This window comes from Apiospora marii (genome assembly GCF_038362585.1).
Source record: "Apiospora marii strain CBS 49790 chromosome Unknown utg000003l_segment0_segment0, whole genome shotgun sequence".
Taxonomy (NCBI): domain Eukaryota; kingdom Fungi; phylum Ascomycota; class Sordariomycetes; order Amphisphaeriales; family Apiosporaceae; genus Apiospora; species Apiospora marii.
Genome location: NW_027117374.1, coordinates 5,329,777 through 5,350,620, shown reverse-complemented (window position 1 = coordinate 5,350,620; position 20,844 = coordinate 5,329,777). Strand labels below are relative to the sequence as shown.

At 55.7% G+C, this 20,844-nt stretch overlaps 8 protein-coding genes across 8 annotated transcripts; 4 read left to right on the top strand and 4 right to left on the bottom strand.

Moving 5' to 3' along the window:
* Positions 1 to 300: 300 nt before the first annotated feature.
* PG985_005216 (uncharacterized protein) lies at positions 301 to 1,052 on the bottom strand (the record flags this gene model as incomplete). Its single annotated transcript, XM_066824985.1, has 2 exons — positions 301 to 711; positions 768 to 1,052. The coding sequence occupies 2 exons, from the start codon at positions 1,050 to 1,052 to the stop codon at positions 301 to 303; spliced, it is 696 nt and encodes a 231-aa protein (XP_066688145.1).
* An 835-nt stretch (positions 1,053 to 1,887) lies between these two features.
* Positions 1,888 to 3,728, bottom strand: PG985_005215 (cytochrome P450 61; the record flags this gene model as incomplete). Its single annotated transcript, XM_066824984.1, has 4 exons — positions 1,888 to 1,926; positions 1,993 to 3,244; positions 3,326 to 3,476; positions 3,563 to 3,728. 4 exons carry the CDS (start codon positions 3,726 to 3,728, stop codon positions 1,888 to 1,890), a joined length of 1,608 nt encoding a protein of 535 aa, XP_066688144.1.
* Positions 3,729 to 6,532: 2,804 nt separating this feature from the next.
* Positions 6,533 to 7,033, bottom strand: PG985_005214 (uncharacterized protein; the record flags this gene model as incomplete). Its single annotated transcript, XM_066824983.1, has 1 exon — positions 6,533 to 7,033. The coding sequence occupies one exon, from the start codon at positions 7,031 to 7,033 to the stop codon at positions 6,533 to 6,535; it is 501 nt and encodes a 166-aa protein (XP_066688143.1).
* A 1,103-nt stretch (positions 7,034 to 8,136) lies between these two features.
* Positions 8,137 to 9,157, top strand: PG985_005213 (uncharacterized protein; the record flags this gene model as incomplete). The annotated part of the gene is made up of 2 exons (XM_066824982.1): positions 8,137 to 8,613; positions 8,687 to 9,157. The coding sequence occupies 2 exons, from the start codon at positions 8,137 to 8,139 to the stop codon at positions 9,155 to 9,157; spliced, it is 948 nt and encodes a 315-aa protein (XP_066688142.1).
* A 455-nt stretch (positions 9,158 to 9,612) lies between these two features.
* Positions 9,613 to 10,732, top strand: PG985_005212 (uncharacterized protein; the record flags this gene model as incomplete). Its single annotated transcript, XM_066824981.1, has 3 exons — positions 9,613 to 9,947; positions 10,061 to 10,271; positions 10,352 to 10,732. The coding sequence occupies 3 exons, from the start codon at positions 9,613 to 9,615 to the stop codon at positions 10,730 to 10,732; spliced, it is 927 nt and encodes a 308-aa protein (XP_066688141.1).
* Positions 10,733 to 12,275: 1,543 nt separating this feature from the next.
* On the top strand, positions 12,276 to 13,324 carry PG985_005211 (uncharacterized protein; the record flags this gene model as incomplete). The annotated part of the gene is made up of 2 exons (XM_066824980.1): positions 12,276 to 12,299; positions 12,419 to 13,324. The coding sequence occupies 2 exons, from the start codon at positions 12,276 to 12,278 to the stop codon at positions 13,322 to 13,324; spliced, it is 930 nt and encodes a 309-aa protein (XP_066688140.1).
* Positions 13,325 to 13,875: 551 nt separating this feature from the next.
* On the bottom strand, positions 13,876 to 18,720 carry PG985_005210 (Spc97/Spc98 family protein; the record flags this gene model as incomplete). The annotated part of the gene is made up of 5 exons (XM_066824979.1): positions 13,876 to 14,045; positions 14,097 to 15,219; positions 15,303 to 15,535; positions 15,783 to 15,789; positions 16,042 to 18,720. 5 exons carry the CDS (start codon positions 18,718 to 18,720, stop codon positions 13,876 to 13,878), a joined length of 4,212 nt encoding a protein of 1,403 aa, XP_066688139.1.
* Positions 18,721 to 19,257: 537 nt separating this feature from the next.
* Positions 19,258 to 20,357, top strand: PG985_005209 (uncharacterized protein; the record flags this gene model as incomplete). The annotated part of the gene is made up of 2 exons (XM_066824978.1): positions 19,258 to 19,492; positions 19,555 to 20,357. The coding sequence occupies 2 exons, from the start codon at positions 19,258 to 19,260 to the stop codon at positions 20,355 to 20,357; spliced, it is 1,038 nt and encodes a 345-aa protein (XP_066688138.1).
* Positions 20,358 to 20,844: the final 487 nt, after the last annotated feature.

Below are 20,844 nucleotides of genomic sequence, written 5' to 3'. Positions count from 1 at the left end.
GGGTCCTGTCTGGGGCTCTCAATCCCGGGCGACCGACAAGAGTGTACCGGACCAAGACCAATATGTCGGGTTTATACTGATGCTACGTCGTCTCAAGTGGAATTTCTCTATTCCCAATATGCTCGCTTTCACGGCGTCAGGCCTTATATGCGTGATGCTCAGGGGCCCACCAGTACACTATAGCGAGTGGCATACATATCATCACCCCCAACTCATTGCGCATCTTGTCTCTTATATTACGTAGCTGCCTTTCTTCGTTGAATCCTAATAACGCAATACTCCCTCTCCCTCTCTCGCCTCTCACCTCTCGATCTTGCCCCCCTTGCCGCTCCACTCGACCCAGCTGCCCGGGTACTCCCCGACCCTCTTCCAGCCGGCCTCGCGCGCGATGCCCGCGGCGGCCCGGCTGCGCACCCCGGCCTTGCAGTAGAAGACGACTTCGTCCTGCTCGTTGTTGGTGGGCTCCGGCCGCGCGAACCCGAACCGGTCCTCGAATTCCTCGGCGCTGATGTGGAAGCTGTCCGGGCTCGTCGTGATGGGGATGTTGAGGGCGCCGGGGATCCGGCCCGTTTGGCGGATTTCGGCGGGTTCGCGGACGTCGATGAGGGTTACGTTGGGGGGGAGGTTTTGGATCTGGGGGGAGGCGCGGGAGGGAGTTAGTATGGGAAATAATATAAGGGGAGGGAAGGGGAAAGGTCCGTGAAGCATTGGCTTGAATGGTTGCGTGGTTGAGTAGGTAGTAAGAAAGGAGCCGGAAAGAAACGTACCTCTTCGAAGCTCCAGATCTTGCTCCCCGTCGCCGACTCCGAAGACCAGCGCACGCCGCCCGAGAGGACGCGAGCAGGTCGCCGGGCCTGCACCAGCAGGGGCCGGATATCGCGAGCGGCGACAGTAGCGCAGGAAGCGGACGAGCTGTGCAGGCGAGTTGCGCCAGGCGAGGCGATACAGCGCACTGCCGCCGCCGCCGCCGCCGTGTTCTGTCTGGCGGAGACACGGGAGCTGACTCGCAGTAGAGCCTGCGCGCTCAATGCCTGGATGTGTTTGGACGCCATGCTAATTGCTTCTTGAATGCGTGGTCGTGATCGTAGTTTGCCGTTGTTCAAAGATCGTCTATTGGGTGTTGGAGAGGGAGCTGTTGGTTGTCGGCCCGCTTCTAACACAGCTGGATTGTGCCGAGGGAGCGAAGCTGTCGGGCGCCTATGACGTGGGGAACCAACCCCAGAGCTTCAATCGGGGTCGACCCGTGGGGGCGCCCTGGTAACAAACAGTATACAATTCCACAAGTCCGAAATCAATCGGATCGAGCGGTTCAGATCAAATATACAGCAAATGTCATTCTATGGCAATGAACAAACTACGCTACAAATGATAGCGACTACCTATACCTCGGGGACAGACTGGGACATATACTCAGAAGACGTATTACATATCTCCAACAAACATATTCTGATAATGGCACGGCTACTGCAAGCGAAAGACAGCGGCAACTCCAACTCGGGACAATGTGAAGTTCACGTAGGTAGGGTATATAGTTTTTTACTTCTTTGGTTCGTATCTACATCTAAAGGAGTAGACTCTGCCAATGGGACCATCGCCACATCGCTGTGGCGCATCTCGTTATGACTTTTGGGTAAAGCGTATGTACAGGTGAAGGGATTACAAATTATTCTAAAAACCGGCAGCGGTAGGGGTGTCATTTCATTACCAAGCCCCCCAGTCAAGGTGGTACAGTATGCGGCGATCGCTGCAACCGACAATCAATCACATGACTTTGGGGGCCTGTCCTCTCATAAGTTAAGATAGCTCCCGCGCCGCAATCAGGGCTGCTGACGCAAGGGGGTGTTGCGTGTTGGCTGGCACGTTTTTTGAGCCGCATTCAAATGCCGACTACCACTTTCGGTCGGTGAAAGTCAGAGGGCAATCATCCTATAGGCTTGGTTAGCAAAAGACTGCATAGTACATAAATTTCATACGACACGGAAGAAAACGAACCTTGGGGAAGATGGTGGCAAACACCTTGATCTCCTCAGAAAGAGGTGTAGCGTGGTGCTTCCAGTCCAGAAGCAACGAAGCCTTGCCGATCATGAGGGCGAGGTTGAGCTGGGCGTAGTGCTGACCGAGACAGTAGTGAGCACCGGTGCCGAACACCAGGAAGTTTTTGGAGCCCTTGACCTCGGCGTCACCAGTGTAGTATCTCTCGGGGTCGAACTCGTCGGGCCTCTCGTACACATCGGGGTCGCGCAGGGCCATGTACGTCGTGGGAATCAACATGGCGCCCTTGGGGACGGTGTACGAGTCGGTAATGGGGAACGGCTTCTTCACCTCGTAGGGCACCATCAGGACAGGGGGGCGGTAACGCAGGAGCTCCTTCACCACGGCGCGCGTGTAGGCCATCGATTCGAGCTGGTCCATGTTGACGGCGGCGTGGATGTCCCCGTTGCGCACCTTGTAGTTCTCGTCGCGGACGCGGTCCAGGACGTCGGGGCGCTGGGCCATGATCTGGAAGAGGTAGGTCGAGGCGCTGCTGGTGGCGTCCTGGGAGGCGAACAGGAAGGTGAAGAGGGTCTGGGAAATCTCCATGTCGGTGAACTCGCGGATCATGGGCATGGGCTTCACAAGGCCCTCCGTGGACAGGCCCTGCTCGGTGGCCTCGCGCCACTTGCGGGAGTTGATCATGTCCTTGATCCAGGCGTCCATGATGCAGGTAACCTCGCCGCCGGCGTTCATGCGGACCTTGGCCTTGGCGGCGCACTTGGCGAATTCGCCCATGACCATGTCGGCGGCCTTCTTGCCGCGCCACGTCTTGGTAAAGGGGATGATGATGGGGAAGTTGACGAGCTCCAGAGCTTCGGTGACGAGGAAGTAGTCGACGGTGATGCGCTTGATGGCCTCCTCCGAGATGTAGTACCCGACAAAGGTGCGGCAAGAGAGGGCGGTGATGATCTCACGGAACTCCTGCATGAAGGGGATGGGCTGGTCGTTGTTCTGCTTGGTGATGTCCGTCCAGCGGGCAAAGTAGTGGCGCAGAACGTCCTCCTGGCGGGGCAGGTAGCACTCCAGGGCCTTGCGGGTGAAGAGGCCGTTGAGACCCTTGCGGTAGTCGACGTGCTCCTTGCCGTCCAGGAACACCCAGCTCTTCGCGCCGAGGATCTTGTGGGCGACATCGACGACGCAGGGCTTGGCGTAGGCGGGCGCATTGAAGACCTTGCGGGCCAAGTCACGGGTCGACGCAATGACTACAAATCTGCAAAGCGGCGGCGGTGGGTTAGATCTCGGGGATGCATCGCGCTGGAAGGGGGTTGGTTGTTATGGGGTGGACACGTACTTGTGAAAGACGGAGACGCAGCTGAGAGGGCCGCTCTTCCATTTGCCGTAGTATTCCTCAAACTTGGGGTTGACCGACTGGAGGAAAGGGCCAATGAAGGGCTCCTTGAAAGCAGGGCCGACAATTGAGCCCTTGTTCAGCTGGTAGCTTACTGCAGTGGGGAGTGAAGAGTCAGCATATGCACGAGTAGCAGTGGTCGTCCAATGGTTTGTTGGGTGCGGAGGAGGGCGCGCATACTCTGATCGTAGGCGACGGCCAGGGCCAGCAGGGTGGCCAGCCAGGTCAGGATGCCGGCATTGGAGATGGTATCGACGACGAAGTCGATGTGCGGCGGGAGGTTGAGGTTGACGGCGGCAAACTTCTCGGCCAGGGGCGACGTGAAGCTGCTGGCGTTGGAAGCCATGTTCTAGGAAATGTTCGTGGATCCCGCTATTCTTGGTGGTTTGTTGTTGTGGTTTCCGGGGGCGGGTTACGGTAACGGGCTGGTCACGGCGGCGAGTGGTAAAAGCGCTGCTGCTGGAGGGGTGACCTGGCAGAGAAACTAGGTTCGTAAGGAGAGGAAAGGGCCGCGAGGGTGTCGCCGACAGGTCAAATAGGAAAAAGTCCGCCAACACGGAAAGGAAAAGATTGGGAGAAGAGGAAGAGGGTAGATCCTGCTTAAGGAAGATCGGCTTCCCAGAGTCGCAACGGGAAAGGGCTGCCAAGGGTCTGGTCTATATTCTGGCACTGTCACTGGGCAGCGGGAGGGAGAGATGAGCGGGCACGACACTACTTCGAGTAAAACAGGCGTCCCAGCGGTCGAAATTTGCTTGCGTTTAAATTGCTATCATCCCAAGTAGACACATTAGCAGCACTCCGCAGGAAGTCCCGGACCCTGACACCAAACGGCAGGCTTCTGGGCAGGCGATCCGCTTCCCTATGGCCCCTATGGATCCCCTTTTATCTCATCTTTCTGGAAAGCATCGAAGGCATAGGGCCCTATTTTTTCCTTTCTCTTTCCCTCTTTCTCTCCCGAAATCCAGTTACATGTAGGATCGCTAACGTCGCCTTGCTGCTGCTGGTATCAGTCAAGTGGCCGAGTACCTAGTTCGGGCCCAAAAGCCCACCAGGAAAAAATAAAGGCAGATGGCCTCGACGCTGCTACAGTGCTTTTATTTTTTTTCATGTTACTGGATTGGCCCAGGAACCAATGGCATAAGAGGATTCTTGTCAGGGGCGGGTAGTCAAGCCGTAGCTACCCCACTCAGTCCACCTCCAATCGATTGCCTATTTCGAAGCTGTCGCGCCCATTGAGTTTTTGAGTGGCTGCTAGTGGCGGGTATAAAGCTAGAAAAGGCACAGCATGTGGTCAGAAGGGTCGATGGGTGACGGAAGATAACCCGGTTGAGCAGCTGCAACACGCCATGCACCTCCAGGAACCTGTCAGGTCTTACGATCAATACATACGCGCATCTGCACCCCCATACCGCAGCTCGGGCCAGCGAAAATCCATTTGGCCCTCCAACGCTGACCGACTGGAGAAAATCGGAATTGTAGAGTGGCAGCATCTTAAGCATATCGGCTAGTCTAGGGTAGATAGTGGTGGACTGTACCTGTTCGCCGTCCTCCGAGGTACAGCTGGTAGTAGTCATAGCACGCTATCTGATAGACAGGGATCGTTTCTGCAGCAATGCAATTCGAAGTTCAAACAAGCAAAAACATCAGGCCTCGCGTAATTTCTGCAACAATCTGAACAGCGATCTCGCTACCAGGGATCAGGCGCAGAGCTTACACCACGGGCGTCCAATCGCATTTGCACCAGCTTTCGCGAATCGAGCCTCGTCTTGTATGTAACGGTTTGGATTGGTCTGGCGCTGACCATGACAAATGTCCCCGGTGAGAGGTTGATCGAAGCCCACTTACACTCACTCCATTGATTGATGCAATTCCTCACCTTAGCCCCGAGGTGCTGCATGCGAGGTACGTACCCTTGGAGAATACGAATACGATACCCCACCCGATCACGCAGTCACCACCAACAATTGGCGGACCGCGGACGTCGCGCTCTAAACTCTCCGCGATTTAGAAAAGACGCGATGAAGGATGCCATACCCGCACGGGGACAAGCATCAATCCATCAGTCAGTCTCCGACTTAAAGTGCCGGGGCGCCGGATTTCTTGTACTCCCCGACATATCCCCTCCCCTCGTCCCGTCTTGCGACGGATACCGACTACCTCCACGACAACAGTCCCGGGGCATGGCGATTGTGGTTCGTGCCTGGCTAAAGATTGTGCGGTACTGTATGGAACTGACTCGATAGACATATCAACGCAGGTCGCCTGAGTCGAGTGCTTTGCCCCAGGCCCGAGAGTTGCTGCTTGCAGCCCCGAAATCTTGGAGCTAGGCTAGTTGGAATTCCTCCAGTGATTTATATACCCTACTAGCAGCTCGTGTAGCATGTTGAACATCTCCGAACTAGCAGACTAGAAGATATTAAATTAGAGTCATTGCCATGTGGCACTGCCGTAATTAACCACCAAAGGAAGCCTCTGGAATTATATAGGCGCACTTGACAGCAGTCGGCGCTTGGCGAGGACGCGATACGGCGACCGCGACCGCTAGAGTGATAAAGCCGCGCATGGCGACCGACCATCGATTCAACTTCGAAGGAAATGGACACCGCTGTCCGCACGGCAAATGAAAGGTTCATCAATTTGGTTGGTAGACCCCCCAGGCAAGCGAGTGACCAGGGCACCCAGCGCTTGGACGCCAATAAGGCCTCATGACGACTTTGACGCTCGGGGCGAGAAGGAGCCCAACAATCAAATCAATCAGCCTTACCGGCAAACGTGCATTTTGTGTAGGGGTCGCACCGCACCATGTCAGGCAGGATGACGGAAGGGTAATCTCAAAGCCAAGGGTCTTTGTCTGATCCGAGAATTTGCTCGCAAACAAGTCAAGTTTTGTAAGAAGCTTTGATACTCCGTACTTACTGCACAATTACCACCAAGGCATCTATCTGGCAGTAGCCCCTTCATGTAATCTCCTGGCCTTGATAACCGCTGTCGCGTCCGTTATACTTGAGCAGGTGGAATTCATTATTAACGACAACAGAGCCAAGCATGCTAATATCGGTCTAGTAACAGATAAATAGATACCCATATAATACAGCGATGGGATAATATGGTATTTGTAATTGCGCCTCCCCATCATCAGCACACTCCCATCTAAACAGCCTTGGTGATCGTCGCGGGGTACGTAGACCAACAGCTAGCCCCCCGGTACACGGTCCACGGCGGGTAACCGCAGCAGGTGGCGCCGCTGCCGGGCGCCGGCGTGTGGCAGGGAAACGGGTCGAGGCAGTCGTCGTGGCTCCCGCACGAGGCCCCCGGGCAGCCCCAGTTGCCGGGCCCGCAGCAGGTCGTCGACGCCGGCGCGTGCGTCTCGGTGTAGCAGAAGTTGGGTGCGAGACATTCCGAGTCGGCTGTGCACTTCTCGCCGGGAGCGAGGCCCCTGATCAGCTTGCCGCTGTCGTCGGTCGCGGATGTGATGTGCCTGCTGCCGCCGCCGCCCGTGGTTGTAGTGATAGGCGTGCTTACCGCTGTAGGCGAGGGACTTGGTTGGCCGACTATCGTGCTGCCGGGCGACGTAGGAAGAGGGTTGGATGGGGCGGTGGTGGGCAATCCAGCTAGCGAGTTGGGTGCCATGGTTGACGAGACGGTAGGCATTGCGTTTGATGGGGACTAAGATTCACCGTCAGTTATTTACCGCACCATACACTTACACCGCAAATGGAACAGCATCTGAGAGATATGCTGGCGTGCTTGACGGATGTAGACTGACCTGCGATGAACGGACGAGAGGCAGAGCGATGGCTACTGTCATCCCGACGACAAGAAAAGCCGACCCAACCACAATACACCACACCTGTTTCTTTTGGTATTGCCGTGGCTTCTCCTGGTGCAAAGCTGCGTGGGCTTTGATATACGACTTGCGTCCCTGGGGGAGATGGTAAATGTTAGTGATTGTGTCCCCGATTCTCATCTGCGAGTGTGCCGCCAGTTGATTCCCGTCAACGTGGTTTCGCTCCGCCGGCTCTTGTAACATAGCCTTGGCCTTTCTCTATAGAACTTCGAGATCTACATAAGCCAGAATAATGAATGGAACGGGGTCTGAAGGCGGTACACTCAGTGCCAACCTGTATGGGAGTATAGCGGCAGCATGTTTCTAGCTCGGGGAGAAAGACGGGAGAAAGATGTCCATATGGTGTTGCGCTGAGAACACCAATAACTAGACACCTCCAAGCCTCCTTACTCAGACTCCCACACAATATACACAAAACCGGTCATCATTCAATGTCGCAGAGGCGGATGAGGGATCGGGGCTCAGCCCCCTGTTGGACCCCAGCATCAAAATAAACGCCTGCATATGGCCCCCTTCAGGTGACTGGCTGGGAGTTATATGACTGACATAATATACGCGTATGTCATAACACTTATACCACTGGTTCGTCTCAGCAACTTGCATGGAGGATGCTGTCAGGCAAGGACTGCCTCTCTCGCCGCCCCCCCATAATCTTATGGGAGAGCGAGATGGCCTTGCACGGCGGCAATGCAGTTTCTGTATATACCGGGTCAAAGCCTCAGCCCGGCAAGACCCTTGGCATTCACTTGCTTTCCCCTGGCAGCTAAACCCCTCGGCTCTGGCTTCATTGCGCCCGTCGCATCGACGAGTGGTCTCGTGACCGGACTACCAAACTACGTATTTCGACCCCCAACTCTCACACACCCTCTTTCACCCAGAAGCCTGCGGAAAGGGCAGCCTGCCGGCGATGGACGGCGTCTCAGCAGCCGCCAGCATCGGCCAACTCGTGGACTTCGGAGGAACGGTGACCATGACGCTGATCCGACTCATCAGGGACATAAGCCGCGGCCCCGTGCTCTATCAGAACGAAGAGACCAACGTCCGCCACCTGCTCCTCCTGGTCCGCCGGATCTCGACCGAGAAGCAGCAGGACCGCCACGCCCGCGAGTTCCTCGAGCTCTTCGCGCGGGTCGACGCCGCGGCGCAGAAGATCCTGCAGCTGCTCCGGGGCACCTCGTCGTCTTTGCGGCACCGGGTCGTTTCCGCCATCACGAGACACCGGGCGCTCGCGGAGGCGTTCCGGGCGTTGCATGCGATGCGCGAGCTGCTGCATTTTCACGTGTCCTGTACGCTAAGCCGGGACGTGAGGGCGTGTCTCGGGGCGGGGACGAGGCAGGGATACAAGCACCTCGAGATCGAGGGTGTGGAAAGCCCGGAGAGTCCGGTAAGACAACCAGTAGCATATCTGCAGAACCTCTGTCTGCACAAGCTAAAGTACCAGGCAGGATACTTTGCAGGAAGATTGCCCGGCTCAGGGGCTCACGAGGGAAACACCTAGGTCAAGCCAACCGCGGCGCCAAGCAAGATTCGAGATAGTCGGCAACAAGACAGGGTACAACGCGCTGGTTGATATTGGCGACGACATCGTTGTTGAGAGATGCCGCCAAAGCAGAGAACCAGAACAAGGTCCGATCGTATTCAAGGACAACGAGACCCGGGACTATGCAACCCTGAAGATGGGCAATGTTGCCAGGCGCGACTTCAACGAGACCCTGGCGGCGCACAGAAGCGCCCCCATGGAGGCGGCGCAGTCACGACGTCCATTCTCTGGTTCCGGACAGACGCCCGGAGACCGGGCTGAAGATTATGACGGTGTACCGCAGTTGGCGGACTTGGTTACAGAGCTGCCCTGCATAGATAGGAGAAATTTGCGAAGTCGACCCAACGTCGATACAGGAACCAGCCGCCGAAACGGCTGGCAGCTGTGATAATCATAAGGCAAGAAGTGTAAGAGCCGACGAAGCGAAGAGGCAAGTCGCCATTAACGGAATGTTATTTCTTTTAGAACATGGTGTCAACAATAATTTGTAGGCGTTGGATGAGATACGATGGAAAAGAGTATAGAGAATGCGCGGTTTTGCTTGTAGGATAGATAGATTCCACAATCAACAGACAATGTACAGGTAGAAATTAGCTTGTAAAGATATGTCATGTTCATGTGAAGGATCATATGTGAACTACCGAAGTTTGGACACTAACCTCTATATCTGTCTCCCAGATTGTGCGGGGTTGGTAGGTTCCCAAGTAGTACACTGCGGAACTGATCTTCCATATGCCTGCTCAGAGACAACCCCATATCCTATATTGAGAGAGCCAGTCCCAAGAATGCCTTCAAATTCTGCCTATTCAAAGATAGCTCGGAAACATTCAACAACAGGCGATGATGTCCGACGATGCAGCCAATGCGCAGTCTCAATGTGCGGAAGGACACTCCCTCGGTGGACACGATGTTGTGAGTACACTGAACTACTATCGCGATCCCGGTGACGGATCTGCGCCAATGCCGGTGGTAGTCAGTCCAGGCAGCGTGACCAACGAAAGGCTGATCGTTGCCATTTCGACAACGATAAAAGACATATCTGGTAGAGGGAGTCTGTACACTCTCGATTCGCATGGGTTTCAACTCCACCACCACGAAAGCGCCGAAAAGCTTTTTCTGGACGAGAGCACGATTAGAACTGGGTACTTTGCCGAGACTGAACAGTTGCTGAAAGACGTGTAAGTAGATGATTTACAGGCAGAATGGTTGTCTGCTTGTTCATGTTTGGCAGCAGAGAGAGGGCATATATGTCGAAGAAGACTGGGCTAACTCATTTTTTTATATATTCCAGAACAGGAGCAGCACTGGTCAAAATATTCGATCACAAAGTACGACGGGGTCCATCCGGTTGGCACCAACTTGGTGATAACAACACGGCATCACGAGGCCCGCTGAACCGCGTGCATGTGGACCAGTCGTACGATGGCGCCGTACTTGTTCTGCGGCGACACTTCCCCGACAAGATTGACGAGGTGCGAACAAGGCGGTGGCAAATCATCAATGTAGGCCATAGTCTCTTCTTCGAAACCTACTGAGAAAAACCATGGTGGGCCTCCGGTGTAACCGACTGACACTCTATCAGGTCTGGCGTCCTATGAAGACAGTCTATCAGAGCCCGCTAGCCGTAGCAGACGCCCGCTCGGTATCCGACGACGACCTCGTCGCCGCGGAAGTGCTCTACACCTCGTCCGGACACCGCGCCGAGACGTGGGCCGTCAAACCGCCGAGCAGCAACCACACAGCGCAGCGCCAGCACAGGTGGTACTACAAGTACGCGCAGCGGCCGGACGAGGTGATGCTGATCAAGTGCTTCGACTCGGACACCGCCAACGACGCCAGGCGGACGCCGCACTCTGCCTTTGAGGACCCTGCGCACCCCGATAATGGCGTAGGCGGAAACGAGGGTGGCACGAACCAGAGCGGGAGGGAGAGCATCGAGGTCAGGGCTTTGGTGTTCTATTGATGGGCTGTGTACCATGGCAAACGACTGACCTGGATGAACATTTGATCAAGACGTACACATAATCGTTCATATTTTGATGCCACACCAACATTCAAATTTCCTCAAACTCGAGTGTATATTGACGAAGAGGTGATTCGGTGTCAGCTATAAAACATGAACTGCCAACGTAGGATGCCAGGGGATTTAGCATCGACAAAACCGTAAAGAGGGTGATGGGGGCGGAGAACTCCCTAGGCACTTGGAAGTCAGTTGGCCCGAAACAAGGATCGAGGTCTCAGGGGCCGGGTAGTCAACAAATGACATAGCAACCAGCGAGGCTCTAGCATGATACCCTCGATGCGGGGTCAGCAAACGGATTAGGGCGCAAGTGTTGAGAAAATGTCTTTGACATACGGCAGTGACAACCCAAAATAGCACTTGCCAATTCCATAGACATGCCGCCGAGTCCAATTCCTGAGCAAACGGATCCTGCACCAGGCTGCAGATGGGAAGACGGATTGGAACGCCGGCCCCTCCACACTTATTGAATAAACCTGCAAGAAGCCGTCTGACATCAATCAAAAAAAGTTAATATTGTGTCTCTCTCCCCTGCCCTGCCATCAGGCTGGCAGGCATCTGTGGGGTCCCCACGAATCCCGTTTACTCCAGAAAGGGGTTGAATTGGAGCCGCAGGAAGGAGCTCGTGCATGATGCATCATCATGATCAATCCCCTCCCGTGTGCTGACGGGATCGGAATATGTAATGTAGCTACTAGTGACGGATAACCTTAAATTGCCCAAAACCAAACGACCGGCTTGGCAGGTGCATACAATCAATGGATGTCACTACCAATAGAGCGCCGTGCCATAGAGGCTTTTCCGCAATTTTGAAACCTCTGTTTGAATTCACCAATGCAAGCCACCGTCTGGATGGAAACAACGTGAAGCAGAAGTGCTTGCAGATACGCAACTCTGTTTTCTCGAATGGCTGGAGTTGCCGAGTGGTTGCTTGATTCTGCCTAGGTCCCGTATCATTCCAATTGTACTTGAGCACATTGAACGCATCGTGCTTCATACGACAAACACTACAATGCTCGAGCTTCTGGCCCCAGGATGAAAAAATCTATGGCTACACCGTCCGGTCGTTCAACACAGCTTCTCCCTCGCTCCTGCCTCTCTCCTGCCTCTCTTCGTCTATCGGAGACAAGGAGGCATCATTCGCTTTGTTTCCTGCAGGCAAGAAGAGGCTCGCCGTCCGCCCACTCGCTCATATATCTATCCGGCCTGAGGTTCCTCAGAAGGAGTGACGATGGTCAACGCAACAAGTCAAGTACTAGATCCAGAGGCCGCTGCTCTCGCCCGCAGCCGGGCCAGAATCCCGCGGGTAAAATTGGAATATCCACGGCCCAGGCACCAAGCACGAGGAGTGTTTGACGCCAAGGTAGGCACTCACCCAGTCACCACTCGTTATGAAAATGTACGTATCCACTGACTATCGCAGGTGACTAAGACGAGACGTGCTGGCAAAGCTGCGAAGAAGCAACAACCCACATCCCAGAAATGCATGTGGAATAAATTGCCCCTCGAGGTAAGTACTGGCTGGGTTTCTTGTCTCCCTTGCCTTCACGCACACACCTATCGACGGATGAGATTGTAGTTGCATAGAGTGAATGATGACTGACAAGAGCCCTCCCGGTGCCTCCAAAGCTGCGGTACAAGGTCTACGAGGAAGCCTGCTTCCAGGGAACCCACGTCACCGTCGACAGCACGGCCGCGCGGCAGTGGGAGGCGCCCTTCCGGTTCTCGCACCCGGAGGGGGCCCGGGCCTTCGCCTGCCTGCTGCGCACCTGCAAGAGCATGTACTACGAGCTGCGGAGCCACCCGCTGCTCTACAAGCACGACAAGCACTTCCAGTTCGACGAGCCCCTCGTGCTGCACAACTTCGTGCGCGCCACCCCGGCCTGGGCCCGCCACTTCATCACCCACGTCGACCTCGAGCCCCGCCGCGTCATGGTCAACTGCCCCGGCAACCTATACCACACCTCCTCGGCCTTCCAGGTCCTGATCGGCGCCCGGGACGTCCCCGCCACGGCGCCGGACCCGGGCTTGATCGTGGCGGCGCTGCCCGAGGTCCTGCCGCGGCTAAAGCAGCTGCGCATCATCTTCTCCTGGCACACGGCGCGGTCCCTGGGCGTCGTGCCCGTGACCAAGCACGTCATCCGCGAGCTGATCGCCATCCCGGACCTGCGGAACCGGGTCCCTGGCAAACACCACCACAACGCCGCCATGGTCCCGAAGCGCGACGACTTCACGTTCGGGTTCATGGTGGCGGTCAAGCTGGAGACTTCGACGGAGGAGGCTAACAACGGCCACAGGGAGAAGAGAAGAGAAGCCTACCAGAAGTGGTGCGTCCATTGCTTCATCAACGAGTTTCGCAGCCAGGATGGACCCGTCAAGAAGTACGGGGGCCGGTTGAGAAACATCTTGAAGGGGGTTGAGTGGTGTGTGAGCACGGAGGATCATAGACCTTTTCGGCGGGAGGAAGAAGTAGGGGAGGAGGACGACACAGATTCCTCAGAAGATCCCGGGGGTTATTTTTCAGATGGGTGGTGAAGGGGATGATGACCTGGCAAGACAGGCCAGGGGCTACATGGAGTCCGGGAACACTTCTTGGATCGGGGCGGCATCGGATGGCATGCTACAAGCAGCAGCGCTGCTATCCCTGGACAGCCCGTAAACTTTGGATGAGCAGCGTAGGCGCGTAGGCGACCCAGGTCGAGGTGCTTTCGGGAATTCGCCATAAGACCAATGATACCAGTCCATACGGGTGTTGGTTAATAGGACCAGCGCACGAAAGACGAGAAACAAAAGATAAGAAGAAATCAATACCTGGACAGACTGACATATGGAGCGTGTTCCTTGGAAGTTTGGGTATCCTGTAGCGTTCACCTCGCACAGCGCCACTGTAAATCGTGAAGAGGGACGCAATAATGTGTAATGCTGATCCGCCATTCTCGGCAAAAAGAGTCTTCAATTGGGTATCTTATTTCACTCTATCAGTGACCTGCAACCAGAAAAATATGGGAGTCATGGTTCTCGTTATATATCCCATGAGCCGCCAAGAACTAGGGCACTGCGCTGTCTAGGCTGGGCCACGGCAACGTCTAAAAGGTGTCGTCCAGAATATCGTGGTTCATCTGAACCATGGTGGGACTGTGCTCGGGGGTCGAGCCATATTCCGGGGCGGCCCCGGCGGTCAGAAGGATATCGTCGACGATCCGCTTGCTTGCTTCGCGGGCTATGGGCATATATCCGTCAGCATAAAAGACCCCCTCTGTATGATAGGACAGACTCAGTCAGTCATGTGCAGTTAGTCAGAACTTACCAGGCGTCTGCATCAGTTTGCTCGGGGGCAGGGCGAACTGGATCGTCTTGGGCGGGCTCATGCCGCCAAACATGCCGTCGTCCTCGTCGTCGCTGTCCCACGTGATCTCGTCGTTGTCGTACTTGGCCAGGCCCTTGCCCTTGCCTTTCCCGGTGCTATCACCGCCGCCGCTCCGATACTCGGCGAACACATCCCGCTTCTTAGCCGGGGTCTGCACGCTGACGCCGGGCGTGCGCGGCGCTTCGCCACTGCCACCGGCGGCGGCAGCAGCTGCTGGCCGACCTCGCTGACCTTTGAGCGGAGACATGGCACTATACAGGTTGGTCCGCAGGGTTGGGGCCGCCATCTCGGGCGAGCTCTGGGGGCTGTCCTGCCAGAGCGCGCGGCGGGTGTTGTCCGTCTCCGGTAAGCCGGCGCCGGCGGCCTTATTCGGCGTGAAGCCGCTGCGCGCACCGGCACCGCCTTTGTGGGGCGTGGCCTGGATGCGGTAGTTCTTGTCCAGCAGGCGGTGCAGGAGCGGGTCCTTATTGTTGTTCTTGTCCTTCGTAGCGGTGCCGAATAGATTCGTGCGCGTTCCGCCGCCACCCTGCATCGGCGTCGGCGCCTCGAGCATCAAGGAAGAGTCATCGTGCGGGGTCATGGACATGTCGGGTAGGCGGTCCTGCTGGAGCTGCTGTGTCGTCTCGTCCGGGTCCTGGGCGAAGATGTCGCTCCCGGCCACCGTGTGGTCTTCTTCGCCTCCCTGCTGCTGGTCGCCTTCCTCCTCGCCCTTGAGCTCGCGGCGCAGGTTCTCGTACGGGGACCCGAAGTTGGCGAACTGCATCTGGGACTTGGTCGCCGGCGGGCGCGGGGTACTACCCGTCAGCGTGCCGTCGTCGAGCAACGAGTCCTCGATGTAGCGGTGGTGCTGCTGTTGCTGCTGCTGCTGCCCGTGGTAGGTCGACGGGTCGTCGGCCACGACGGACTGGCTGGTGGGGTCGCCATAGCCGCCGTCCGAGGTGGCGGTCGTCGTGTCGGCGAGGCGCGTCGTCTCTTCGGCGGTGGTCGTGTCGCCCTCGTTGGCCAGCTCCTCGTAGCCGGAGAGGGAGACGTTGGCCGAGGCCTCGAAGAATTGCTTCCAGAACTATGACATTGGTCCCCAATTAGCCAATTGCGATTACTCTCTTATGTGCCAGGGAACTTGTGTGTGTGTGTGCGACCACTTACCTTGGAAGCTTCCCAGACGTTCTTGGAGTGCTCGCCGTACTGCTCGACCAAGGGCAGGATGCTCGAGGTGACGATGCGGTGTGCCTTGCTGAAGTTGTGGTCGATCTCCTGCAGCGTCAGGGTGATGGACTGCTCGAGCTTCTCGAGCTCTTCGGTCAGGGTCAGGTTCCTCGAAGGGCCCGGGAGAGACATGGCGACGGCTTGCGAATTTCCTACGTGGTGGTGGGAGAAAGCTGTAGCAATGCGAAAGTCGGCCTCTCAGTAACCTTTACTGTATCGTCTTGTTGGTGGGGTCGTTAAATCCCAATGGCGCGCTCTTGGTGCATGGTCTGCCAGCTAAACGCGATGCGGGGTTGCCAAGTCACCAAGTCAATGAAGTGATTTATATAAATAAAGGAGCCCATGTCAATAGTATTATCCAGGGGCTGAACATAATTTTCTACGAAGTGACGAAAAATCAAAGATCATTGCATTAGTTACCACGAAACTGAATCAAATCAACAAGCAGAAGTCAATTGAAATGTCGTTGGTGTTATTCCATCGGGTATCATTAATGCGCCTATCTATAGAAACCTCATATTCTTGACTCCCCCATAGTAGCCTGACATCTCCAGCTGCAGCAGTAACTGATCTACCGTGCTTTCCTCTCTTGCGGCAGGCCCCTTTCCCTCGTCAACTGTCGCCCCGATCTTCGTGGGTATAGCGGCTGCCCCTCCCTTCTCAGTCATCCCCGGCAAACAGTGATGAAGACATCGGCCTTCTTCTTAAAGGCGTTGTATAGCTGCACCTCTGTCGGCTCGTCGGCTCGCTGTCGCGTCTTGCCCGAAGCCATCTGGTGAGCGCGCTTGGCAAAGGTAAGAATGAGAGCGAATATGTCTTCGAGCAGTTTGAGCACCGGCTGCTGGCGTTTTCGCAAGAAGAGAGTGTGCATAATTTCGTCCAGGACCTCCTCATGGTGTTCGCGCAGTTCTTCGGGACTGATGATGTGGCCTGCGTTGCGATCGCGGAGGTTCCTCTCGACCTGGCCCAGCCATTCTTGGAACGACTTCCAGCGGAGATTGATGCCCGTATCGAAAAAGTACGCCACGACGCTCGCCACGAGATGCTGCGCTTCGATGCGAAAGCGGAGGGATGCGTTGGTAGTACCAGACCGTTGCGAAGTCCGCAGGTTGGTGTCGCGAAATAGCTCGCTCGTGATGTATAGTAGCCGCAAAACTCGTAAAAGAAGCTTGAAGACCCTGTCGTACTTGAGTAAGATGACGGGGGTGAAAATAGGAGCTAGTGGTGCTGGGGGCTTGTAGGAAAGCCGGAGAAAGTCCAATGCCTCGAGGGAGTCTGGGTTCATGCACTTTTCAATCTCTTCATCCGAGAGATCGCGGACCGCAAAGCTCAGGTCGCCCGGCATTTGGTGGCCTTCCCTTGCTGACGATCTTTGTTTGGGACGGGACGAGTAGCTTTCAGACAAAAGCCCCATCAGGGCCAAGCGCAGTTCCGAACTTGCGGGTGGCCAATTGTCTCGGCCCCCAAGACGTAGACCCATCACGCCGCCACCCCGCGCAACTCCCGCCTGTCGTTCGGCCGTCTCCAGGTTGGGATCGAAAAGCGCGTGCGAGAGTCGGCTGCAGAAGAGCCCATTCCCGAGCAAATGGAACTCCTTGTGCAGATGAATGTGTTCTCGAAGATTATGCGACTTGAACAGGAGACTCATGTACTCCCTGTTGACCAGCCGTGCCTGTGCCTCTACTAGTGGACCGAATGACAGCAGAGGTAAGAGCGACCAGTGTGGCGACAAAGCAACCCCTGAGCCCTCTGGAAGACGTACTGCGTCGAACAGGCGTTCGTGGAGAAGCTGTGATAGGTGATCCGTCTCGCTCGTGGGTTGGAAAGGCATACTCATCTGCTTCATTGAAGCCAAAAGACGATTTTCAAGCTGCTGTTCCTCCCGGCCGAAGAACTGTAGCTCATAGGCTGAACCAGAAGGAAGCCGAGCAGTGATATCTCCTTGTCCACCTGAGCGGATTAACTTGACGAGACTGGTCTCATACGCCTGCACATCCTCCTGCAGCACCTCTATAGATTTCCAGTCATAGTGCCATTGTAGCTCTGGGGCTTTTATCGACTGGACGGGTTCTGCAGAGCAAAGCGGATGATCTGGGTGGTGAGTCCGCAAGAGCCTCAGTGTTCTCCCGGTTTCAAACAGTTTGCGACCAACTTCGGGAGGAACGAACGCCGGCATACGGTCGTCGTCGAGGACGTAGTCGGATACCTCGTTCATCTGACCAAAATCGTCCACGAATGCTGCGTTCTCGACCTTGACAAAACTCTTCCCTGGGCCACTCTTGGTCATAGGGTTGCCGCCTTCAGGTTTGATGCCAATCCACTTTTGTGCGAAATCAGTCCAAGGCTCCGTGACCCTGCGCAGGATCTCTCGCATGATTTCGCTCAGGAGGTCATCGCCGTATTCCAGTGCTTGCGTCTCTTCGAACAATTTGGACAGTAAATGTTCGTCCTTCCTTGTCTTATTCAATCGGGACACGAGCGATCTGAAGTATGTCAAGAGACTATGCACCGGCTGAACCAGCGACTGAAGTTGTAACAAGGACTGGATGTCCCTGGCATGGATTCCCAACTTTGCTTGGATAGCGAGCAAAAGGCCGTCAATGGCCTTGGCCAATGCTACTCTTGCTGGAGAGGGGTGAGCCCGGAAGGTGATTTGGACAAACATGGAAAAGTAGCGTGAAATATTGGCGCATTGTAAGCACTGCTCTTGGAGACCTCCCAGAACTTGGACAGAATACCCCGAGACCCGGATTTTGTCAAGCTCCGGGATGAATGAGGATTTCTGCTCATCCCAGCTGAAGAAGATGGACGCCCTTCCAAGAGCGAGGGCTAGCAGTGATGCCGCATAAGGATTGGTCTCAACGAGATTGGAAGTGCTGTTGTTGATCTGCAATGGATCCTTGGCCGTCTGCAACGCGGCATCGTAAGTGGCAGGCCCGGCCTCGGAGAGGAAAAGGGGCTCCAACGGGGGGGTTTCTGTAGGGGCGAAGCCATCCCACGTCTTAAATGCGGGACGTGGGGATGCAAACTCCCTCGTTTCTACCCAGGCATCGCTGAAGAAGTCGACATTGGATAGGCTATCCCTTTCATAGTCTTCTTCCTCCAAATGTGCGTCGGGTTTGTTTTGTTCCCGGCCACTGAAGTCGGGCAGACCCTCCAAAGCAGAGGGGATGCTAAAAAATTCATCAGACTTGAATTGGGCTGGCTCAAGGCCTTCGCGCGCCCAGTCAGGCAATGCTTGTGGTTGTGCGCCGGATGCAAAGAACTCGCTCTGGGAGTTTTGAGATAGATCTACCCAGTGCGACGCCCTCCAGAAGTCCGGTATTGCGAAGACGTCGGCTGCATCCTCGTCCGACATTATAATGAGAAGATGGGCATATGTTGTGATTTATTTTGCATCGCTCTCATCGTTTATGAGATTTCACATCTTGTTGGTAAGTCATCAAGTGGTCTCCAATGAACTTCATGAGCCTGAGGCTCTGCGGGATGATACATGTACGTTAAAGTGCGACGCGATTTGGGCTGGGCGCGGTGGTGGTTTCCACCGCAGGCCCACTAGCCACTAGCGCCAGCTGTAGCTTCCATTGATGGCAGTAATGTACATATGAGGCAATGGTCGATAAGATAAACGATCGGCAGGGACGACCTTGAGGGAAGCTCTCCAGCTTGGAGCTATCGTATCCGAGCTCTGGCTGCGAGGTTTCGAGCTTGATTCCACAAACATCCAAACCTACACCTTTTTGGGCAACAAGACACCATTCTTAAGCCGTCACAGGTCTCCAGCAGGGTCCCAACATTTGGTAGCCAACATTCAATACAGTCTTTTGCATCATATCATCGAGACTACTCGATTGTCGCATTGCAGTCCCGAGCAAGATCGAAAGTTGCACTCACGATGCCTCCCAAGCGTAAGAACCGGAACAGTTTGGCAAGCGTTTCGACGCCTAAGACGCCGACCCCCTTCGCCGACGACAGTGCTATGGATGTCGACACACCACAAGATACAGATACACCGAGAGCGGCAGACACCCCCGTCGCGACCCAGCCCAGCCAACCCGTGCCCCGCGATGCATGGACCGATGACCAGGTGGCTTCCCTGCTGAAAGCAATTATTCGTTGGAAACCCACTGGTCAGTCAGCGCAACCCAAGTGTTCTTTCCTAAGTCTGCTTCTTACTCTTCCGTGCCTGTAGGGATGCACAAACATTTCAGAGTGATAGCAATCTCTGAGCATCTGCGCAACCATGGCATCAAGCCCGAAGTCCACACCCATACGCGAATTCCCGGCATATGGGCCAAGCTGAGCCAGATGTACAACCTCAGCGCCATTGACGAGCGAGACAACGACTATGCCTTCAACGCGGACGACCCGAAAGAGCCGTGGAAAAACTACAAGGAGTTCGGGCTGCCCGCCGAGTACCAGGAGGCCATGTTCGCACGTCGACTGAGAGAGCCCAGCGAGGCGCCCTCGTCGCCGCCCCAATTCGACTTCGAAGAGGCGCTCAAAGGTGGCGCGCCCTCCACGTCGGGCGCCCAGAAGCGGAGACGGAGGACCACGGGTGGCGGGGCCGCAGACGATTCCAGCGTCGCCGGCAGCGGCATCAAGACTCGCTCTAGCACGGTTGAAGACACCGAGGAGGACACTCCTTTGCCCAGTAGTCCTGTCGCAAAGAGCGCCCGCGGTGCCCGTAGTCAGAGGCGGTCTGCCCGTCACGCTAAGGCCGACAGCACCGAGCCCGAGGCCAACGACGAGAGCGACGGAGGCGAGCAAGAAGAGCACGACGAGGACGAGGAAGAAGATGACGAGGACGACGAAAATGGCGATGAGGAAGAGCAAGAAGAGAGCGGGGCTGAAGAGGCTGCGACTCCCGCTTCCTCCGTGACTAGATCCACGAGAGGAGGTGCAAGGGGCAGAGGTGCCGCAAAGTCAAAAACCACATCGACACGCGGTGCGAGACGAGGTCGGGGCCGTGGCCGTGGACGCGGTCGTGGTTGATAGAAGACACGCCTTCGCAACATTTACATGTTGATACAAATTATAAACTAATCACTTAGATCTGCGGATCTGCGATTCCGAGGTCGCGGGTTCACGAAACCGAATGCATCAATTACAAGACAGCGTCTTCTCCACTCCTTTTCTAACGCATAACCACTCGATGATGCTTTAATCGAGTATCCATGTTCCCCAATTAGCCGAAACCTCACGCACTGCAGACTATCCAATGCTGGTGCTGAGAAACCGGTGCAGGGCTGAGGGAGGGCAAGGATTATAGCGAACGACAAGCGGATTCTGGCCAGAGTCCACGCATGGACTGGTTCATTGATGGATGAAAATGAGTTGTCTGACCAAGTCACCTCATACAAGCAAGCAGCCATGGGTATTGATTGTCATGTATTGGGAACTCCAGTGCAGGCTAGATACCGAATGGAATTCTTCCTCAACTCACTCACTCACTCCTTCGTGTTCATAGCATGCATTGCCT